Source organism: Eumetopias jubatus, unplaced genomic scaffold, assembly GCF_037043125.1.
Source record: "Eumetopias jubatus isolate StellerSeaLion01/CBP00866 unplaced genomic scaffold, mEumJub1_p1.0 scaffold_14, whole genome shotgun sequence".
NCBI lineage: Eukaryota > Metazoa > Chordata > Mammalia > Carnivora > Otariidae > Eumetopias > Eumetopias jubatus.
Window position 1 is genome coordinate 85,893,000 of NW_028274820.1, and position 19,097 is coordinate 85,912,096.

The following is a 19,097-nucleotide window of genomic DNA, read 5'->3' on the forward strand; positions in this document are numbered from 1 at the left end:
AAGCAGTTGATACGTGAGTCTGGAATTCAAAGGAGAGATCTTGCTGAAAATGACTAAGTCTTAGATCTTGTCTAAGACTGTGAGACTGGAAGAGGTCACCTAGAGAGTGAGTGCAGACTGAGGCCTGAAGCATTCTACCCTTTAGAGGTTGGAGAGATGAAAGGAATGAGCAAAGGAGTCCAAGAAGCTACCAGTGAATCAGGAGGAAAATCAAGAGAGCAATACACTGGAGGGGCGCCTGGGTAGCTCAGTCGTTAAGCGTCTGCCTTCGGCTCGGGTCGTGATCCCAGGGTCCTGGGATTGAGCCCCGCATTGGGCTCCCTGCTCTGCGGGGAAGCCTGCATCTCCCTCTCCCACTCCCTCTGCTTGTGTTCCCTCTCTCGCTATGTCTCTCTCTGTCAAATAAATAAATAAAATCTTTAAAAAAAAGGAGAGAGAGAGCAATACACTAGAAACCAAGTACAAAGAGTGTTTTAAGAAGGAGGGCATGTGATCAGCTCTGTCAAATGCTGCTGGCAGGTTGAATAAGATGCAAATTGACCATTAGATTTAGCAACACGGAGGTCATGGTTGAACTTGGCAAGAGCATTTCCAATGGAGTGGTAAGGATGAAAGGATTGGGGTGTCTTCAAGAGAAAATGGGAAAAAAAGAATTGGAGAGCGTGAATATAGACCATTCCTTCAAGGAATGCTGCCAAATTTCTTGTTTGGCATATGGTCCTTTGCTGAAGAGTTTTTTCTGAAGAGTTTGTAGGTTGCACAGAAAGATTATCACGCAGGTATAATACACAGAGGACTTAATATTTGATGGTTGTACAAAATGCATTCATAGAGGGTAAGAAATTTTGTCTATAAAATATTCCAGAAGTTTTTTTCTTGTAGTGTTTTAAATATTATATCCAAAATTTCTAGGTCTTATTAGAATGTTGAATCCAGATGGAGTGCCAGTCCATGCAAATGATATGTGACAAAAGCTAGAAAATACAGTTTATTTTATAAGAGGAAGATTATAAGAAACTGAAGGAAAAACCCAAAAAGTACTGGATCGGAAGCTTTCGGCAAAGAGTTTATATGCCACCTGATAGGCAGTTCTTCTCATTTCCTTTAATGACGGGATAGGCCGGAGTAATTAGAATGTGTTATATATAGAAATGTCTTTGCTATAAGGGACATAGACGTGGTAGTACATACTTTTGGAGAAAGATGGAAAACTAGGCATGTTCGCTCTGTTTCATCTGAATTAATTATTCACCAGTCCCTGGAGAGAGTAGACTATGTTCTCAGAAGGATTATAGAATGTAGAACTTTAAAATAATCTCCCATGATTTCAGAGGAAAAGCCCAACATTTCTGTCGTCCAGTGTTGATATATTTAAAAAAGCTCTTTTACTTCTTCCTTATTTGTAAAATATTATAGGACCAAGAATTGTTGTTTATATGCAATGAAAATCTAGAAATGACATTTTTGAAGTCGTATTTCTGGATAAAACTGTCAGTGAGACATAAACAATGACATATCAGTCAAAGAAATTAGAAGCAGGTCATTTAGGCCCCCTTCATTAAGCATGGAGATGATATGATAATGTCTACAAGAAAATGTCTCAGCAGTAATCTTTATCGTTATTACAAGTTGCAGTAAGAGAAAACCCCTTTAGCGTTGCTAGGATCAGGAAGAATTAAAGTCTCCATGTTCAGCCTTGTGTCATGGCTGTGCCTGATGCAAACTTGTAGCCGACCCTTGTATCAGTGGGCTAGTCATTGATCTTTAGGACAAAGGTATGCACATATTTCTGCTGAACAGGATATTCAAACTCACACTCCCCTTTTCACATTTTGGGTACAACAATGTATCTAATCAGAATAAATTGTCTCAAGTCAAAGTAAATTTTGTTTCCTTGTCACTGTCATTTCTCTCTTCTTTAACTGTTTTTATTCTCTTTTCATTCTCTAATTCAGGAAACTTCGAGCCACATTAGATGAATATACTACTCGAGTGGGACAGCAAGCTATTGTCCTCTGTATCTCCCCCTCTAAACCCAACCCTGTCTTTAAAGTGTTTGGTGCAGCACCTTTGGAGAATGTGGTAAGAAAACTCAGCTGTGTCCTCAGATACTCAACTCTTGCTTTCTGTGGGTTGTTGGTTGTTCTTTTGATCCTCTGTCTAGTACAATAGCTTTTACTTCTCTCCTCCCCTCATCTGGGGGTGGGAGTGGGACTGGTTTTCAAACCATTTTATGTAGATCAAAATAAAAAGGATTATTTCTGTTTGTACTTACTATAACAACATATTCTACCCAGGGGGGGAAAGATGGTGTTACGTTTCTTAAGAAACCACCACCACAGGATCTTGTTGGTTTTTTTTTTTTTTTAATTTAAAGTTATTTATTTATTTATTTAGTTATTTATTTATTTATTTATTTATTTTGAGAGAGAGAGAGAGAGACAGAGTGAGTGAGAGAGAGAGAATACGAGCAGGGTGAGGGGCAGAGAGAGAAGCAGACTCCCTGCTGAGCAGGGAGCCCAATGTGGGGCTTGGTCCCGGGACTCTGGGATCATGACCTGAGCAAAAGGCAGACGCTTAACCAACTGAGCCACCCAGGTGCCCCAACGATTTTGTAAGAAAATTACTGATTTATGTCAGAAACAAAATGTGAGATAATTCTAAGATGTAAACTTCGTGAGGCAAACCTCAGGAAGCATTTTACTGCTTGCTGGTATTTGAGTTCCATATTTAAAATCACTTGCATTTCTTTGAAGAATTTATTTGACACTGTGCTTCAATTTTGAAATATAGTTGAATATTTTGATTGCCTAACTATCTGTAGCTAAGTTTATAAAGATAGTATTTTACCTTTGTATACTTATACTAAGTGAACTACTCTTTCTCTGGTGGAAATAACTTTGAATCGTTAGTAGAATAATGGTCTGTCCAGATTTAGATTGCATTTTGTTTTTATTAGGATGACGTTTATTAGCTAAAGGGACATTTATTGGATTTCTCACATATCGAATGTAGACATTTCAGGAGTTTAGAACTGATTAGTAAGCAATTGAAATTTTGTTTGTTTTATTGTGTGTGTGTTTTTTTTCACATACAAATGTTGTTCTTTTTCAACATTTTTGAGTTTTGTTTTGAGTTGTGCCAAAAATTCCTGAGGCCCTAGATTTAGGGTGCATATTAGGACCTTTCCTTAGAAGAATATGGTAGATTTTTAGATCAAAATGGTGCCTGACAAGCTGTCCTTAGTGTCATGATGTTCACCAACATGAAATCTGGGCATGTCTTCTTTTTTTCAGTATCAAAAATTTAAAATAATTTTACTACTAATAGTAATATGATCTGTGAAAAAGACTCATCCAGAAGACTCAGAAAAATACCTCTGAAAATTGCTCACTGAAAAGAGGGGTGCCTGGCTGGCTCAGCCAGTGGAGCATGTGACTCTTGATCTTGGAGTTGTAAGTTTGAGCCCCATGTTGGGTATAGAGATTACTTAAAACAAAATCTTTTAAAAAAAACAAAAACAAAAAGAAAGTTTGGAAAACTCCTGGAGTCTTCCATACATTATAAAAAGAAACAAACAGTCATATGACAAACTAGACAGAAAAAACAGTATTTTCTTCATTGACTGACATTTGATAAATACAGGCTGAAGAATAAATACCAGTAGAATTAGAAGCAGAGTATGTCTTCCAAAACATTAAAGAGGGAAAAAACAAGTCTGTATAAAAGATTTAAAAAGGAAAACACAAAATATAGAACAAAGTAATAAAGTGAAGCCAATTAATTCTGTTATAAATCATAAATATAAATGGATTAACTCCTTTGAGAACGACAAAGATTTTCTTTCAGAGTGGAACAACAATAATCCAAACCAAAACCCAACTGTATTTAATTTATGTGACATACAGTGACTCACAAATGTTCAAAGTAGCTGCAAATGATACCATTAAGAAAGTGAAAAGGCAGTTCACAGAATGGGAGAAAATATTTGCAAATCATACATCTGACAAATAACTTGAATCCATATAAAGAACTCTTAGAACTGAACAATAAAAAGACAACCCAGTTTTATTTATTTATTTAGAGTGCGCATGTGCAGCAGCCGGGCGGGGGTGGTGGCGGGCAGAGGGAGATAGAGAATCTCAAGCGGGCTACACACCTAGTGTGGAGCCCCATGCAGGGCTCGATCTCACCACCCTGAGATCACAACCCAAACTGAAATCAAGAGTTGGACACTTAACTGGCTGAGCCACCCAGGCACCCCAAGCCCAGTTTTAAAATGGCAAAGAATCTGTCACTGTTTGCATATGACATACTACTATACTTAGAACACCCTGAAGACTCCACCAAAAGTCTGTTTGAACTGATAAATGAATTCAGTAAAGTTGCAGGATACAAAATTAATATACAGAAATCTGTTGCATTTTTATACATTAATAATGAAGTAAATTCTGCTTCTGAAACCAATATTGCACTGTATGTTAACTAATTTGAATTTAAATAAAAATTTGAAGAAAAAATAATGAAGTAGCATAAAGAGAAATTAAGAAAACAATTCCATTTACAATTGCACCAAAAAGAATAAAATACTTAGGAATAAACTGAACCAAGGTGGTGAAAGACTGTACTCTGAAAAAAAATATACAATGATGGAAGAAATTGATGACAGCACAAATGGAAAGATATTTTACGCTCATAGATTGGAAGAATTAATATCATTAAAATGTCCATACTACCCAAAGCAATCTACAGATTCAGTGCAATCCCAGTCGAAATACCAATAGCATTTTCAAAGAAGCAGAACAAATAATCCTAAGATTTGTATGGAACCATAAAAGACCTCAAACAGCCAAAGCATTCTTGAGAAAGAATACAGCAGGAGGTATCACAATCCCAGATTTACATGGTTTTAATAATCAAGACGGTATAGTACTAGCACAAAAACAGGCACATAGATCAATAGAACATAATAGAAAGCCCAAAAATAAACCCACCATTATATGGTCAATTAATCAGTGACCATGGAGGCAAGAATATATAATGGGGGAAAGATAGTCTCTTCAAAAAATGGTGTTAGGAAAACTGGACCACTTTCTTACACCATACACAAAAATAAATTCAAAATGGATTAAAGACCTAAATGTGAGACCTGAAACCATAAAACTCTTAGAAGAAAACATAGGCAGTGATCTCTTGTACATTGGCCTCAGCAAGATATTTATGGACATGTCTCCTCAGGCAAGGGAAAAACAAAAATAAATTATTAGGACTACACCAACATAAAAAGCTTTTTGTGCAGCAAAGGAAGCCACCAACATAATGAAAAGGCAATCTACTGAATGTGAGAAGATATTTGTAAATGATACATGTGTCAAGGGGTTAATATCCAAAATATATAAAGAAGTTACACAGCTCAACACCAAAAAAAACCCAAACAATCCAATTAAAAAATGGGCAGAGGACCTGAATAGACATTTTCCCAAAACCTACAGATGGCCAACAGACCTATGAGAAGATGCTCAGCCTCACTCATCATCAAATCATCAAATCAAAACCAGAATGAGATATCCCCTCACACGTGTCAGAATGCCTGGTATCAAAAAGAGGGGCACCTGGGTGGCTCAGTTGGTTAAACATCTGACTTGGTTTCGGCTCAGGTCATGCATGATCTCAGGATCGTGAAATCAAGCCCCACTTCGGGCTCTGTGCTCAGTGTGGAGTCTGCTTGAGATTCTTACCCCACCATACCTCCCTCCACTCGTATGCACGCTCTCTCTTTCTCTCTCTCTCTCTCTCTCTCCAAAATAAATAAATAAAACCTTAAAAAAGAAAAAGAAATAACAAGTTTTGGTGGTAATGTGGAGAAAACAGAACACTTGTGTACTGTTGGTAGAAGTGCAGCCACTATGGAAAACAGTATGGAGGTTGTTGCTCAAAAAATTAAAAATAGAAATACCATACAATCCAGTAATTCCACTACTGGCTATTTATAGAAGATATGAAAACACTAATTTCAAAAAGATACATGTACCCCTATGTTTACTGCAGCATTATCTACAGTTGCCAAGATACGGAAGTAACCCAAGTGTCCATCCACAGAGGGATGGATAAAGAAGTGGTAGTGTGTATACACACACACACACACACACACACACACACACGCACAGTGGAATATTACTCAGCCATAAAAAAAATGAAATCTTGCCATTTGTGACAACATACATAGACCCTAGAGGGTATTATGCTAAGTGACATAAGTCAGACAAAGGCAAGTATCATATGATTTCACTTACATGTGAAATCTAAAAAAACAAAACAAAGCAGAAACAGACTCTTAAAATACAGAGAACGAATTGGAGATTGCCAGAGCAGGGTGGTAGGGGATCGGCAAACGGGTGAAGGGGAGTGGGCGGTACAGGCTTCCAATTATGGAATGAATAAGTCATGGGGATGAAAGGTGCAGCATAGGGAATATACTCAATGGTATCATAATAGCATTGTATGGTGACAATAGATATACTTGTGAGCGTAGCATACTGTATAGAGTTATCAAATCACTATGTTGTAATACCTAAAACTAATGTAAGTTGTGTTCAACTATACTTCCAAGTTTTTAAAAAATGGCAAAGAATCTGAATAGATATTTCTTCAAAGAAGATAGAGAAATGGTCAGCAAGCACATGAGCACTAATGATAGTCATTAGTTATTACGGAAATGAAAATCAAAACCAGAATGAGACCACTTCATACTTACTAGGATGATTATAATCAAAGAGGTGGACAACAATAAGTGTTGTTGAGAATATGTAGAAATTGGAACCTTCCATACATTGCTACTGGGAATGTGAAATGATGCAGTTGCTTCAGAAAACAGTTAGATGGGGCGCCTGGATGGCTCAGTCGATTAAGTGGCTGCCTTCGGCTCAGGTCATGATCCCAGGGTCCTGGGATCGAGTCCTGCATCGGGCTCCCTGCTCGGCAGGGAGCCTGCTTCTTCCTCTCCCTCTGCCTGCCTCTCTGCCTACTTGTGCTCTCTCTCTATCTCTCTGTCAAAAAAATAAATAAAATCTTAAAAAAAAAACAGTTTGGCAATTTCTTAAAATTTTAAAAGTAGAGTCACCACATGACCCAGCAATTCTACTCCTAGGTTTACTCAAAAGAACTGAAAACAAAACTTATACACACAATGTCCATAGCAGCAAAACTTATAGATAAAACTTACACACAATGTTCTTAGCAGCATTATTCATAATAGCCACAAAGTGGAAACAACCCAAATGTTCATCAACTGATGAATGGATAAATAAAATATGTTATTATCCATACAATGGAGTATTATTCAGCAGTAACAGGGAATGAAATACTGATTAAAAAAAAACAAAAAAAAACTACAGCATGCGGGGCTCCTGGGTAGCTCAGTGGGTTGAGCATCTGACCTCAGCTCAGGTCATGATCTCCAGGTCCTGGGATCGAGTCCCTCATCCAGCTCCCTCCTCAGCAGGGAGTATCTCTGTCTGTCTGTCTGTCTGTCTCTCTCTCTCTCTCTCTCTCTCTCCGCCCCCCCGCCCCTCTCCACTGATCATTCTCTCATTCTCTCAAATAAATAAATAAAATCTTAAAAAAAAAAAAAACTACAGCATGGATAAACCTTGAAAACATTGTGCTAGGTGAAAGAGCCCAATCACAAAAGACCACATGTTGTATGATTCCATTTATACGCAATGTCCAGAACAGGCAAACCTATGGAGTAGATTAGTCATTGCCGGGTTGGAGAGGTGGGAAGGAGGAATGGAAAGTGACAGCCAATTAGTATGGGTTTATTTTAGGGGGGATAAAAATGCTCTAAAATTAGATTATGATGATGCTTGCACAACCCTACATTTATACTTAAAAAGGTTGACTTGTACACTTTATTTTTTTTAAATGGTGAATTGTATGGTCTGATATGCTGAATAATGACCCCAAGGATATCCAGGTCTGAATCCCTGGAACCTTGTGTGTTACCTCGTATGGCAAAAAGGACTTTGCGGTGATTAGGTTAACAATCTTGAGATGGGGAGATTACCCTGGATTATCCAGGTACGCCCTACGTCTAATTACATTGTCTTTATCAAAGGGAGACAAAGGGAGATTGATAAAGTAGAAGATGGGTTGGTAGGAGTAAAAGGCTGGATGCAGGGAAGGGGTCAGGAGCCAAAGAATATAGGCTAGAAGCAACTAGACAAGGCAAGGAAATGGACTCTCCCCTAGAGCCTTCAGAAGGACCAGCCTTGCCAATAACCTTGACTTTAGCCCAGTGAAACTAAGAGAATGAATTTCTGTTGGTTTAAGGCACCAAGTTAATGATACTTGTGGCAGCCATAGGAAACTAATATGTAGGGTATGTGAATTATAATCTCAATAAAGCTGTTAAAAATCTTAAAATAATAGGCAAAGGTATGTCAGACAAATGCCTACAAAAGATAAATCATGGATCACAGCATTAATATCAGACAAAGCCAAATTCTCAAGACAAATGAGTATTAACTGAGAACCAGATGTAATTTGATATTGATAAGCAGTATAAATCTATAATGAACCTTTTATGCCTCAAGTGACAGTAAAGCAAAGTGTGTAGATCAAAAAATTACAAATATAAGAAAAAATAAAACAAATGACAATGGTGGGAGGCTTTAATATCTTTGTCAGAATAAGGAAGAAAATGAAATAAGAACATAGGGATCTGAATAAAAGAATAAGGTTAATATAAAAGATATATGCTAGCATTGATACTATATAAGGAGAGAACATGCCATATTTGAAAAATTACATGAATGAATTGTAAGACTTGAGCAAATATTATTATTGGGCCCCAAAGAAAATCTTAATAAATTGTAAAATGCAGAAATTATACAGACCATATGGGGTTTTTTTCCAAGGAACTACTTTAATTTTGTTTTTCAGCTAGAACTACAAATCTCTCTTTTTAAAAATTGAAACATAATTAACATGCAGTGTTACATTCGTTTCAGGTATATATTTCAATGAGTCAACAGCTCTGTACATCTCTCAGTGCTCGTCAAGGTTAAGTGTACCCCTAATCCCATTTATCTATTTCAGTCGCCCCCCCCGCCCCAGGCTTCTGATAGCCAGGAGTTTGTTCTCTGTATTGAAGAGTCTAGTTTTTTTGTCTGTTTTTTCCTTTGTCCATTTGTTTTGTTTCTTAAATTCCACATATGAGTGAAATCATACAGTATCTGTCTTTCTCTGACTTCTTTCACTTCTCATTTTACCCTTTACATACATCCATGTTGTTGCAAAAGGCAAAATTTCGTTCTTTTTTATGGCTTAGTAATATTCCATTATATACTCCAATATTATAATATTCCATTATATATGTATGTATATGTACATATACACACACCACCTCTTCTTTATCCATCCATCTATGATGGACACTTGGGTTGCTTCCATATTTTGGCTATTGTAAGTAATGCTGTAATAAACTTAAAGGGTGCATATTTATCTTTTCAAATTAGTGTTTCCATTTTTTTTGAGTAAATACCCAATAGTGGAATTATACAGGCCATATTTTTGACCATGATACAGAACATTTTGAACTTAATATCAAAAGATAGACAGGAAAAAGTATTCAGCCACATAGAAACTTAAAAATACTTCTTAATTTGCGGACTACTTAGAAAATACAAAAGCAAAACTTAAAAGTTTCGATTTGAACTGGTACTCAAAGGAATATTCATTGCCTTAACTTTTTTAATATACAAGAAGATGGAAAAGAAACTTCTCTAATTCAAGAAGCTGGAAAGGGAATAATAAGATGAGTCTAAGAAAAACGAGACTAAGTAAACATGGGGAAAAAATGAATTTGTGAGCAGAAAAAGTAGAATTGTTACGTTCAAGAAATGATACTATGAAAAGTCCAATGAAAAAGAAAAACTTCTAGCATGCTAGTTGAGGAAAAGGGAGAAGAAAGTCAATATATAGTCTTAGAAATTAGATGAGTCATAGTTGCAGATAAGGAAAGATTGAAACTTGTAAGAAAATGCTGTGCATTAATTCTGTTCTTACAAATTAAGAACCTCAACTAAGTGGATAATTTAGTAAGAAAATAAAATAACTAAAATATATCTGAAGCTCAGTAGAACAATAAACATGGACAAAACTGAATAAGTATATCCCTCAAAGGGGACACTGCTCTGATTATTTTGGGTGACTTCTGTTAACCTTCAAGATACAGAATATAATCTTAATATATCAGTAATGGTGTTCAGAGTGGTATTAAGTAATTAGAACCCATTGTTTATCATAATCAGTATGCAATGTATTGCCCATAATCTCTTGTTAATAACAGTTAAGGAGATGATTTAGATGTCTGACATTTATTGAGTGCTTACTATGTTCTAGGTATAGTTATAAGCACTTCGTATCATCTCATTTAATAATTTTAGTATATGTGCTGCCAAAGTGAGCACTCATTTAATAATTTTAAAACTGATACTTGCATTTTGTTCTCCTGCCTGAAGCTGTCATTAATCTTCCTTTTTGCTTTTCTAGCTGGAGGCTGCTGAGAAACTCTAGAAAAATTAAAATTCAATAGGGCTATTCATCTTTGAAATATGGATTTCAGATTCAAGATTGTCTGTTATTTTAAGAGTTTGTTGAAAGGGGATTGGATACATTACTAGGCCTTTTAATAGTTAATGATGAATTTTTTTTTTCTATTTTTCAGGGTTCTATTTATTTTTCCATACTGTGTTTTGCCCATATTACCTTCTTGTCCACAATTGAGGTGTATAGCAAGGCACTGTAAACAAAATTAAATGGCTCACAACCAATGGGGGAAATGTTTTCAAGTTAATAACAGCAATTACAATTTATTGAGTATTTTTAATGTACCTATTTTCTGCTAAGCACTTTAAATTTATGATTTTTACTTAATCATCACAATAACCCTATGATATATATGTTATTATTTGTGCTTTACAGATGTAGAAATTTGAGGGTTGAGAGCTTAAGTATTTTGTTCAAGATCACACAGTAAGTAGCAAACTAATGATTAATATTCTTAATATATAGGGCTCTCAAAAATCAGTAAAAATAAGAACAGATGAATAACAAAGACCCAAAGATATGTTTGAATATGGATTAAATATTAGATGATATTAAGGAATTCTGATATTTTTGTAGGATGTGATCATTGTACTGTAGTTATGTATGAGAATGCCCTTATTTTTCTAAGATGCATGCTGAAGTATTTACAAGTGTCTAAATATACTCTATAATATACTCTAAGTGGGAATGCCTGGATGGCTCAGTCAGTTAAGCATCTGCCTACAATCTCAGGGTCCTGGGATCAAGCCCGGGGTCAGGCTCCCTGCTCAGAGGGGAGTCTGTGTCTCCCTCTCCCTCTGCACCCCCCCCGCCCCCCGCAGCTCACGCGCACTCTCTCTCTCTCAAATAAATAAGTGAAATCTTTAAAAATAATAATAAAATAAAATATACTTTAAGTGGTTAGCCCAAAAAATATGGTGTATATGTGTACAGATGACCGATAATTATGCCAAAATGTTGGCAATTATTGAATCTGGGTGGTGAGGGTAGAAGCATTTATTGTTATTTACATCTTTCTGTATATTTAAGTTTTTTCATTTAAATTCATATTTTCACACACCTAATGACAAAAGAGAAGACATAAGTAGAAGGAGGAAGTACAAATGTCAAACAAAATTTTCAAAGAAATGGGAATTAAAACAGAAAGCCACTTTACACGGTTTGGGTTGGCAAACATGAAAAAGATGTACGACCTGCAGTATTGGCATATCAAACAGCCAGTTTAAATTGGTGTGATTTTTTAGAGGGCAGATTGACAACTATATAAAATGTGCCCCAAGTGTACACTTTTTAACCCAGCTTCCTTTTGAAATTTTATCCTAAGGAAATAATTTGTTAAATGAGCAAAGATGTATATACAAGTGTATCAGTCACTGTACCCTTTACAGTATCTTTTAAAAATTGAGAATAACCTAAATGTTCAAAGAGAAGGGATTAGTTAGATAAATGATGGCTCATCCAGAGATGGGACCGCTCCACTGCTATTAAATACGATGACATAGGTCTTTCTGTTAACATTTTCAGATGGAGATGATGTATTAAGTGAACAAAGCAAGTTAGAGAACCATACATAGTTTGGTCCTACTTTAAAAGTAAATCTGCATTTTATACATGTTTATGGAATTGTTAAATGCAGAGGATTGTTGTAATTAACGTTTGTATAATATAGCAGATTATTCTCAATAATTCTGGCAATAACCTTGAGATGTGGGCATATTATTATTATTTTCATTTTGCAAGAGAATACTAGCTCAGAGAGGTTAAGTGATTTGCTCCAGATTCCCCAACTTTTTTTTAATTTAATTTTATTATGTTATGTTAATCACCATGCATTACATCATTAGTTTTTGATGTAGTGTTCCATGATTCATTGTTTGCGTATAACACCCAGTGCTCCATTCAATACGTGCCTTCCTTAATACCCCTCAGATTCCCCAACTTCTGAATAGTAGAGCCACTGTTGAGATTTGGATTCATGGTGATGGAGTATTATATCTCCCAGAGGTTTGTCCAGGGTATTAAATATGGGGTTTCAAATTTAATTCAATAATTCAAATTTCATTTCATTTTCTTAGTCCTTGCCTCTTTTTCTAAAAGAGGCTACCTTCCAGTTCCACAGTCCTGTGCATACTTACTGCAGATGTACTTTTATTTGTATGATTATTTGATTAACATCTATCCCCAGCTAGATTGTGAGCTCTGAGACGGGAGGGACTGGATCTACTTTGTTCTCCATTATGCTCCCAGTACCACACATTGCCCCTGCCACGAGTAGTTAGTTGTGAATGAATAAAGCATCTTAAACGTTTGTCAGCACTCAGCAATGCAGGTTTGGTTTCTAAGTTCTAATCCTACATTGGATCTCAACTGAGACCCTGAGACGTAAAGAACTGTGAGGTTGGCTTGTGTCATTCTTCATAGTGCTTGTCCCAGTTTGTAATTATACTTTTATTTTTATGATAATTTTTGTGTTTGTCTTCTCCACTAGATTGAAATATGCACAATAATGGGGCGCTGTGATGGATAAATTTGCTTTCCATTTTGTCCCCAGCTCTTCCTTAGTACAGTAGCTAGCATATAGGAGATGAATAATTATTTGGTTGATGGCTGGCTGGCTGGAGGAACTACTAGGTTCAGAGATCACATACGCCATGTCTATATTTGTAACATGAGGGAGTGAAGTAACCTAAAGCTAGCTGAACTCTCAGAAAGGGCCTTTGACTTTAATGTAGAATGAGATTCCCTTATTCAGAAACTCAGGGTTTCTTTAAGTTGCTCGGGATCTAGCCTCTCAGATCTAACAGATCTTTAAAGGTTTTGTTTGTTTGTTTGCTTTTTAAAGATTTTATTTATTTGTCAGAGAGAGAGAGAGCACACAAGCAGGGGAGTGGCAGGCAGAGGGAGAAGCAGGCTCCCCGCTGAGCAAGGAGCACAATGTGGGACTTGATCCTAGGACCCCGGGATCATGACCTGAGCCGAAGGCAGATGCTTAACCAACAGAGCCACCCAGGCATCCCTCTCTGCCGTTTAAAACCTATGTCTTCTTAAGCCTCAGCTTTTTAAAACAAAACAAACAACAACAACAACAAAAAACAAGTTAAAAGACCTCCGGAACTCCATTGGGTGTTTTGGCCCTTTTGAATATCCTTCTTAGTGAAGGTGCGGCTCCCACCTAAAAGGCAGCATTATTAACGTTTAGACAAGCTAATTCAATTTTGCCCATGGGTTGGTATTAACTAGAGTGGACATATATAACTAAAACCTCCACATTTGTGAAAACTGTTTTTAAGCTTTGATTTTTTTGAGTAGTTTCCCCACATTGATTTTTCCTATATGTGTGTGGCTCGATGTCCTCATGTGTAAAATAAGGATAATACCCACCTCACTGGGGAGCAGTAGAAATTAATTAAAGTTGATTATCAGCCCCCTATATATGTTTATAGAGAGCTGGCATGAAAAGCATTGGCAAATGGTAGCTTTTTTTTAAGTTGCTGTGTCCCGAGGGCATTCTCTTGGCTTACTGCCATATCCCTCTTTTATAGGCTTGGTAGGAATAGGCCTAGAAATATTTTGTTGAGGAACAGCGAGAGAATTTCCATCCTTTTCCAAAAGAACTTCAGGAGTTTCTGGAGGTGGAGCTCTTTCCTCGGAGTCAATAATCCGTAGCATTTAGATGGGGATACACTGGCTATGACTAACCAGTTCTGCAGGTGCAGAAATTAGTCCCAGGCACAGAGGTGAGAAGTAGCTCTGGGGTTGTCACTAGCTTCTTTGAAATCAGGCTTCAGTCTTTAATTCTACTTTCCCAGTAGATGAGTGGACTCTGGAGTTGGTTGTGATTTCTTGTCCTAAGTTTATATAGGTTTTTTAAAATGTCTTCAAGTTACAGGAAATGTGGAAGCATATTTTAAAAAATAGTAAAAAATACCATATGATTTCCTCATATGTGGAACTTAAAAAAGAAAACAAATGAACAAAGAAAAAGACAAACCAGAAAACAGACTCTTAACTATAGAGAACAAACTGGTGGTCACCAGAGGGGAGGTGGGTGGGGGGATGAGTGAAAGAGGTGGTGGGGATTAAAGAGAATATTTATCATGATGAGCACTGAGTAATGTCTAGAATTGTCGAATCACTATATTGTACCCCTGAAACTAACAGAACACTGTGTTAACTATACTGCAATTAAAATCTTAAAAAATAGTGAAGTAAAAACTTTTTTATTTACATACAACAAATAACTAACACTGTTAGATACAAAATATGAGATAAGGAATCCATCTAAGTCCTTTGAGGCTCCAAGGTCTAAGACTAGGGTCCCAGGGGGCGAGAGGAAAATTAGAGGTCTGGACTGAGGTGGGGGAGAAAAGAGACTGACCTTGGGGCTGGAGAGAGAACAGGGTGAAGGCCAACAGAGCTTTATGGGCCCCAGCGTGTGGCCTGGCTCAGTGCCAGATGTCCTTCAGGCTCATGGGTCTGAGGGCAGCTCTGCACTGGGGCGTCTTTGTGTTACGTATCTCAGATGACAACATATTTTTAACCTCAGAAAAGCACATAGGTAAGAAAAAATGTTTTGATCTTTTCATGGCACCTTTCTGAAGACTCCTCTTTTCTCCAGAAAGGCTTCAGCTATACAAAAGAATTATGGTATCTTGTCTGGGACTCTTTTTGCAACCTGACTAAGGGCCCATTGATACTACAGTGGTAGCAGCCAATTCCAAAATCCTCAGCAAGCACATTCCGTGCCCAGAACTCTTAAGGGCTCTCATAAACACCCTAAACGCTCCACCTCTGGCAATTACGAGAATGTTAATTAATATATCATCTGCACGTGGAAAGTCTTCCGGACTTAGTCACGGAAAGGGAGGTGAAAGATGAGGACAGTGGGATCCGCAGACTCTGTCCCTCTACTGAGGAGTTAGAGACCTCCAGCTGCGGCCAGAGGCTGGAGGAAACACCTGAACTTGTGGAATCCCAGTGCCGGGCAGCCAGGACCAAATCCATATCCCCCTAACGTCGGGTACCCTGAAGGTTCCAATCCTGCCCCTCCACCGCCTGTAAATCCTGCCTGTCCTCCAGGCCCCTTTCCAACTCCCCCAGGAGTTCCCCCAGGGGAATCCAGCTTTCCCCCCAGGTGGGCCCCCTCATCCTGTGCCACAACCAGGGTATCCAGGATGCCAACCCCTAGGTCCCTACCCACCTCCCTACCCACCACCTGCTCCTGGCATGCCTCTTGTGAATCCTGTGGCACCCGGCATGGTAGGACCGGGAAGGGTGATGACCAAGAAGACGCAGAAGAAAATGAAGAAAGCTCATAAAAAGATGCACAAACACCACCAGCATGGCAAGCATTCTGCCTCCGCCTCCTCCTCCTCCTCCTCTTCCAGCAGTGACTCTGACTGAATACAGGGCCTGGACCCTTCCCACAAGCCTCGCCAGTTCTCTCCCATCAAGCTTCAGATGCCATCTTGCACTGGGGAAAATTAGCCCTTGTGCCCCTTCTCCCTCATCCCCCCAGTCTGAGCCTTACTGTGCTGTTCAGCCCTAACCGGCTAGGGAGAATGGGAAAAGAATTGCCATGGGCTAGCAAAGACCATCTTCTCACTACTTGGGTAGAACTTTTAGCTGATGAGTTTAGCAGGAGAACTATTTTTTGAGGATGGTGAGACCTTGGAGCTAAATGCCAAAGATGAGTTTAAGATCTGTAAAATGTGATTTTTTTTTTTAAACTTTCTTTTGTAATACTTGTAGTTGGAAGGTGTTGTGGAAATTTAATTATGGAAAAAAAGAAACTGTGCCGTTTTTGTAATGGTGGCTGGCACACTTTGGTGATTTAGTGGCAAATAGATTTCCCAGCAGCCTTTATTGATTGTACTAACTGTAAGGCTGCTGGGAGGTGGAGTCCATTTGGTTGATAAGCTCTGCTTGCCATTTTGGAATCTCACTCCTTGGTTCAGTAGGCTGGCTTAGGTCCTTCTCGTTCTCCACCTCTCAGTCCAAACAAAGCTTTTTTTTCCTTGGGGGGGGGGGGCGGAATATATCATCTGCATGTGTCTGAATATGTGAAGTGTTTCATAACACATGTTAAGTAATGATCGTGGTGTCACACACTAGTCGTACATGGTATATGTAAGAATGTAAGTGATCATTTGATTTTGTAGGAATTTAAAGGAGTAAGAATTATGGCAAGAAAACTTAGGAATTTTTCTTAAAGGGAGTGGAAATTGGGTTGGGCCTTGAAAGATGGATAATTTTTTGGTAGGAAGCAGAATTAAAGGCCCAGAGGTAGAAGAGAACTTGGCTCGCTGCAAAAGTTAGTGAGGAAACTGACCAGCTAGGAGGGTGCCATTCGCATTGTCTCCAGGGCTGGGCAGGCACAACTGTATCTGGTGGCCCGGTTGGAGGAGTATTGGCAAAGTGGGGAATAATTAGAAAGGTGGAAATGCTGGACTGAGAAGTTTGGACTTCATCCTATGAGAAATGGAAACTGTAGAAGTGGTTTTGAGAAAAAAGACAACGATAGCAAAGTGGCTGAACATATAGGCTTTGGAACTAGATAAAAATTAGTTTGATTTGTGGCCATATTACTGTGTACTAGCTATATGATTTGGGGAGTCACTTGTTTATTAAGCCTTGTTTTTCTTAGCTGCACAATGGGTATACTAATATTTTCCTTATAGAATTATGTGAGGGTTAATTGAGATAATATACACAGTGCTTGACACATAGTAAGTGCTCAGTAAATTGTATTTGATTGTCATAAGTCATTGTTTCAGAAATTTATTTATTTATTTATTTTCATACAGCCACCAAAGGGGCTCAGATATTTTTTTTACATACTTTTTTTTTTTAAAGTAATCTCTACACCCAACGTGAAGCTTGAACTCACGACCCCGAGATCAAGAGTCGTATGCTCCACTGACTGAGCCAGCCAGGCGCGCCGGGGCTCAGCTGTTTTATAAATGGCAGTGGTATATAGGATGAATTGGGGGAAGAGAGACTGGTAGGCAGACTAGCTGATTTTGTTTTTAAGTGATTTTTAACTTTGTAAAACCAGTTAGTTGACAGTGACATTGGTATGAAGTAACAAAGGCTTAAGCTGTGGTTTTTGAAGTTGGAAAAACAAACGTCTGTGTCACCAGATCTATGGCATTATCACTTACAAGATGAACCATTATTTATGTACCATGAAGACTGAAAAAACATTGACAAACTCCGGCACAGTGCTGATCACTTAGAATTTTTGTTTTATGCTTATTGAAAGAGCTCTTTCAAGCTTATTTAGACATAGATTTTAATTGTATTGCATTTTATATAGTACCAAAAAAGGAATGTGAAATAAATTGATATTCCTAAAACTTCCTCACTTCCACAGCCTGGTGCTTCCAAATAATTTCTTGTTGCAAAGTCATCATCGTCTGTGACATTTCATGTAATACTGTCCTCTGTGCCATCAAGAGCACGAGTGATGCTGCATGGCTTTAAAGAGTGCTCTGCTATTGTCTCTAGATGTTTTTCCAAGCTGTGACAAGTTTGATGCTGGTGCTTCTTGATCTTACCAGAAAGATCACTGGGGAGATTATCTAACTGCAACCAAGACTCACATTCCTTTCTCAAATGGTTTGTTGATTGAAAAGGCAAGGGATTGGGGCGCCTGGATGGCTCATTCAGTTAAGCGTCTGCCTTCGGCTCAGGTCATGATCCCGAGGTCCTGGGATCGAGCCCCGTGTCGTCGGGCTCCCTGCTCAGTGGGGAGCCTGCTTCTCCCTCTCCTCCCCACTCGTGCTCTCTCTCGCTATCTCTCTCTCTCAAATAAATAAATAAAATCAAAAAAAAAAAAAAAAGGCAAGGGATCACAGTCATGCTCCCAGGGAGAACAGCCACCAAGTTCACAGGTCTATAGCCTGTGACAGCTGTGCCTCAGGTTGTCTCATCCACAGCAATTGTAAGATGTATCCCAATTTCAGAGGACTGATAAATGTGAAAGAATATGCATCTCAGAATTGGTAAGTCAGAACAAATTGAAGCACTAGCTTGATCCTTCTGGGAAACTTTACTGAGCAACCTTAAAAACATGTGGTCACAGCTAAAGTTATTCTGTTGTAAATTACTTGGAGGAATGCTCTACCAGCAATTTGGTTTTTTTTCTTTTTGAAACTCACGGTATTTTTAAGGCATTATATAGCACTGATAAGTTTAGCCAAATGCCTGGGTATGAATTCCTAGAATTTTACTGATCCATAAAAATGGCCAAAATTGTTTGAAACTAGCTAATGTAATAGTAATAATCTAATGATTTTCTGTCTTTGAATGCCAGGTATTTCCAGCACAGTGAAATTTATTTTTATACTATTATCATTCACTCTTACTATGGGCCTACATACTGATATAATGATTTAACTTGATATATTAAAGTTCAAAGACCAGAACTTACGCTTATAAGATTCGGTGTTTCTCTGGGCTGGTAGCATAAAAACTCTACATAG

General features: G+C 38.0%; 1 protein-coding gene and 1 pseudogene across 5 annotated transcripts in view; both read left to right on the forward strand.

The window, feature by feature from the left end:
* NRF1 (nuclear respiratory factor 1) overlaps positions 1-19,097 on the forward strand; it is a 147,521-nt gene that overhangs the window by 60,008 nt on the left and 68,416 nt on the right. For all 5 annotated transcript variants that reach the window (XM_028104992.1, XM_028104994.1, XM_028104997.1 and 2 more), the window contains exon 4: positions 1,956-2,082. In XM_028104992.1, the coding sequence (XP_027960793.1) occupies positions 1,956-2,082 (127 nt within the window). The remainder of the gene's footprint in view (positions 1-1,955; positions 2,083-19,097) is intronic.
* Positions 15,067-16,030, forward strand: LOC114210570 (proline-rich protein 13 pseudogene; annotated as a pseudogene).